The 1,699-nt window shown below is 41.3% G+C and overlaps 1 protein-coding gene across 1 annotated transcript in view; it reads right to left on the bottom strand.

Moving 5' to 3' along the window:
* The window catches only part of LOC102193924 (carnitine O-palmitoyltransferase 1, liver isoform-like), a 56,274-nt gene that overhangs the window by 38,591 nt on the left and 15,984 nt on the right, over positions 1 to 1,699 (bottom strand). Inside the window, exon 3 of the mRNA XM_005750999.1 lies at positions 813 to 952. Within this exon, the coding sequence (XP_005751056.1) occupies positions 813 to 952 (140 nt within the window). The remainder of the gene's footprint in view (positions 1 to 812; positions 953 to 1,699) is intronic.

The raw sequence follows: 1,699 nt of genomic DNA, 5'->3' as shown, positions 1-1,699 counted from the left end.
TAATATCGTATCGTGCGTTAAGTATTGTGATAATATCATATTGTGGGATGTATGGTGATTCCCACCTCTACTAAGCAACATAAAAACATGAGCAAGAGCAAAACTTCCAGAACAACATGACATCAAAGACATAACAACTGAACTGAGGAGGTAAGGAAGATGCTGGGCTTAAAATAAGCATCACGTTATAGTTTCTTGACACTTGATTTGTCTGCAGAACTCTGAGAGAAGTTTGATCATTCATGGGCCTTGCTCGCCAAAAGCTCCTTGGGGAAGATACAGAGCTGCTCTCGAGGCGTTCTTCACAATGAATGATTGACAGAACAGCGCTTAGGTGTAGAAAAAGAACAAAAAAGTGCTGTGTGAATGGGTGAATGAGCTGTATGAAGTGTTTTGAGTGATCGAGTAGAGAATAAAAGTCTATTTACAACTGGTAAGTCAGATAAAGTACCCATGAACCATTTTACATTTTCACCACTTCATGTATCCACCAATCATGGTAGCTTCATCATTCTCTGCTGCACGCACACACATACATACACTTCGTCCCTGTCGTCACCCACAGCAGACGAGATAAGAGCAGAGTTTACCCTGATAAGGCTAAATTATGATTCCATGTGCTCACCTATTTTTGCACCTTCAGCTTTGTTACTTTGATTAAAACATAACCCAACAACAACACAATTATGGTCTAATTTGTCTACTCTGCATTATTATTTCCCCCAGGGATTAATAAAGTATTCTGATTCTGATTCTGATCAAATCATTTTGCCCATTTAAAGAACTTTGCCACTGACATTGCCGTTGTGTACCTTAGCGGCAGGTGCTGCTGTATCTTGGTGATGAGCCCCATGCTGGGATCCGACTGCATGTACATGGTGGCCAGGATTCCTATGGCAACGAAGAGCCAGGATGACGGGCTGGCGGGGTACACTCCTTTAATCAGACTGTTCTGTTAGCAGAGAAAAAGAAACTATTCAGCGGTGGTTCTGAAACAAAGTGCAGGTCAGACCTTCAGAGGTGAAAAACCATCTTCCATTAGCAGCTTTAATAAGGAACGCATTACAGATGTGAATATGATCCAGCACACCTGGTTTCACAGCTGTGTCGTTTCAGATCATTTTTATAAACTTTGCTCTAAAGCCAAACATGACACTGATGTGTTTCTTAATGTTCTAATCATGAGTGGGGAAACATTTATGGGTTTCAACTGTGTTTGGCCTCATTTGATTTCATACACTCACCAAGAAACACTGAAGGTTACAAAGAGATTGTTACTGAACATAATGACTTCCCAAATATTAACAGCTGTCACCCAGAAGGGCAAACATCATACCAGGGTTACCCAGGTAGACCACGTAATACTGCCATGTGCAGTCAGCCCCATCCTGGACACGAATGACCCGCCTACATAGGAGCCCGCCTACTTCTCACAAAGGTAACAACAAGTAGAGAGTGCTGATTTGGCGGAAACACTGAAATTTAGTCAACGTTCAACTGCATACAGACTTCTGATGTGTGGCAGTATAAAACCACGTGACCACACGTGAAGCACGTAAGTGAATGTGAAATAATGGTAATCCTCTTGCAGCTGAAATGTTAACAAATCTTATATTGACAAAGAAAAAAGTAACAATGAAGGCATTCCGTTCCTGATTAATGGTATTCCAAGTATACCACGATAACTGTCAGTGAAAAG

Source organism: Pundamilia nyererei, unplaced genomic scaffold (assembly GCF_000239375.1).
Source record: "Pundamilia nyererei isolate P.nyererei 1_Seehausen unplaced genomic scaffold, PunNye1.0 scaffold00295, whole genome shotgun sequence".
NCBI lineage: Eukaryota > Metazoa > Chordata > Actinopteri > Cichliformes > Cichlidae > Pundamilia > Pundamilia nyererei.
Note: the sequence above shows the minus strand (reverse complement) of the source record. Positions and strands in the feature narration are given on the sequence as shown.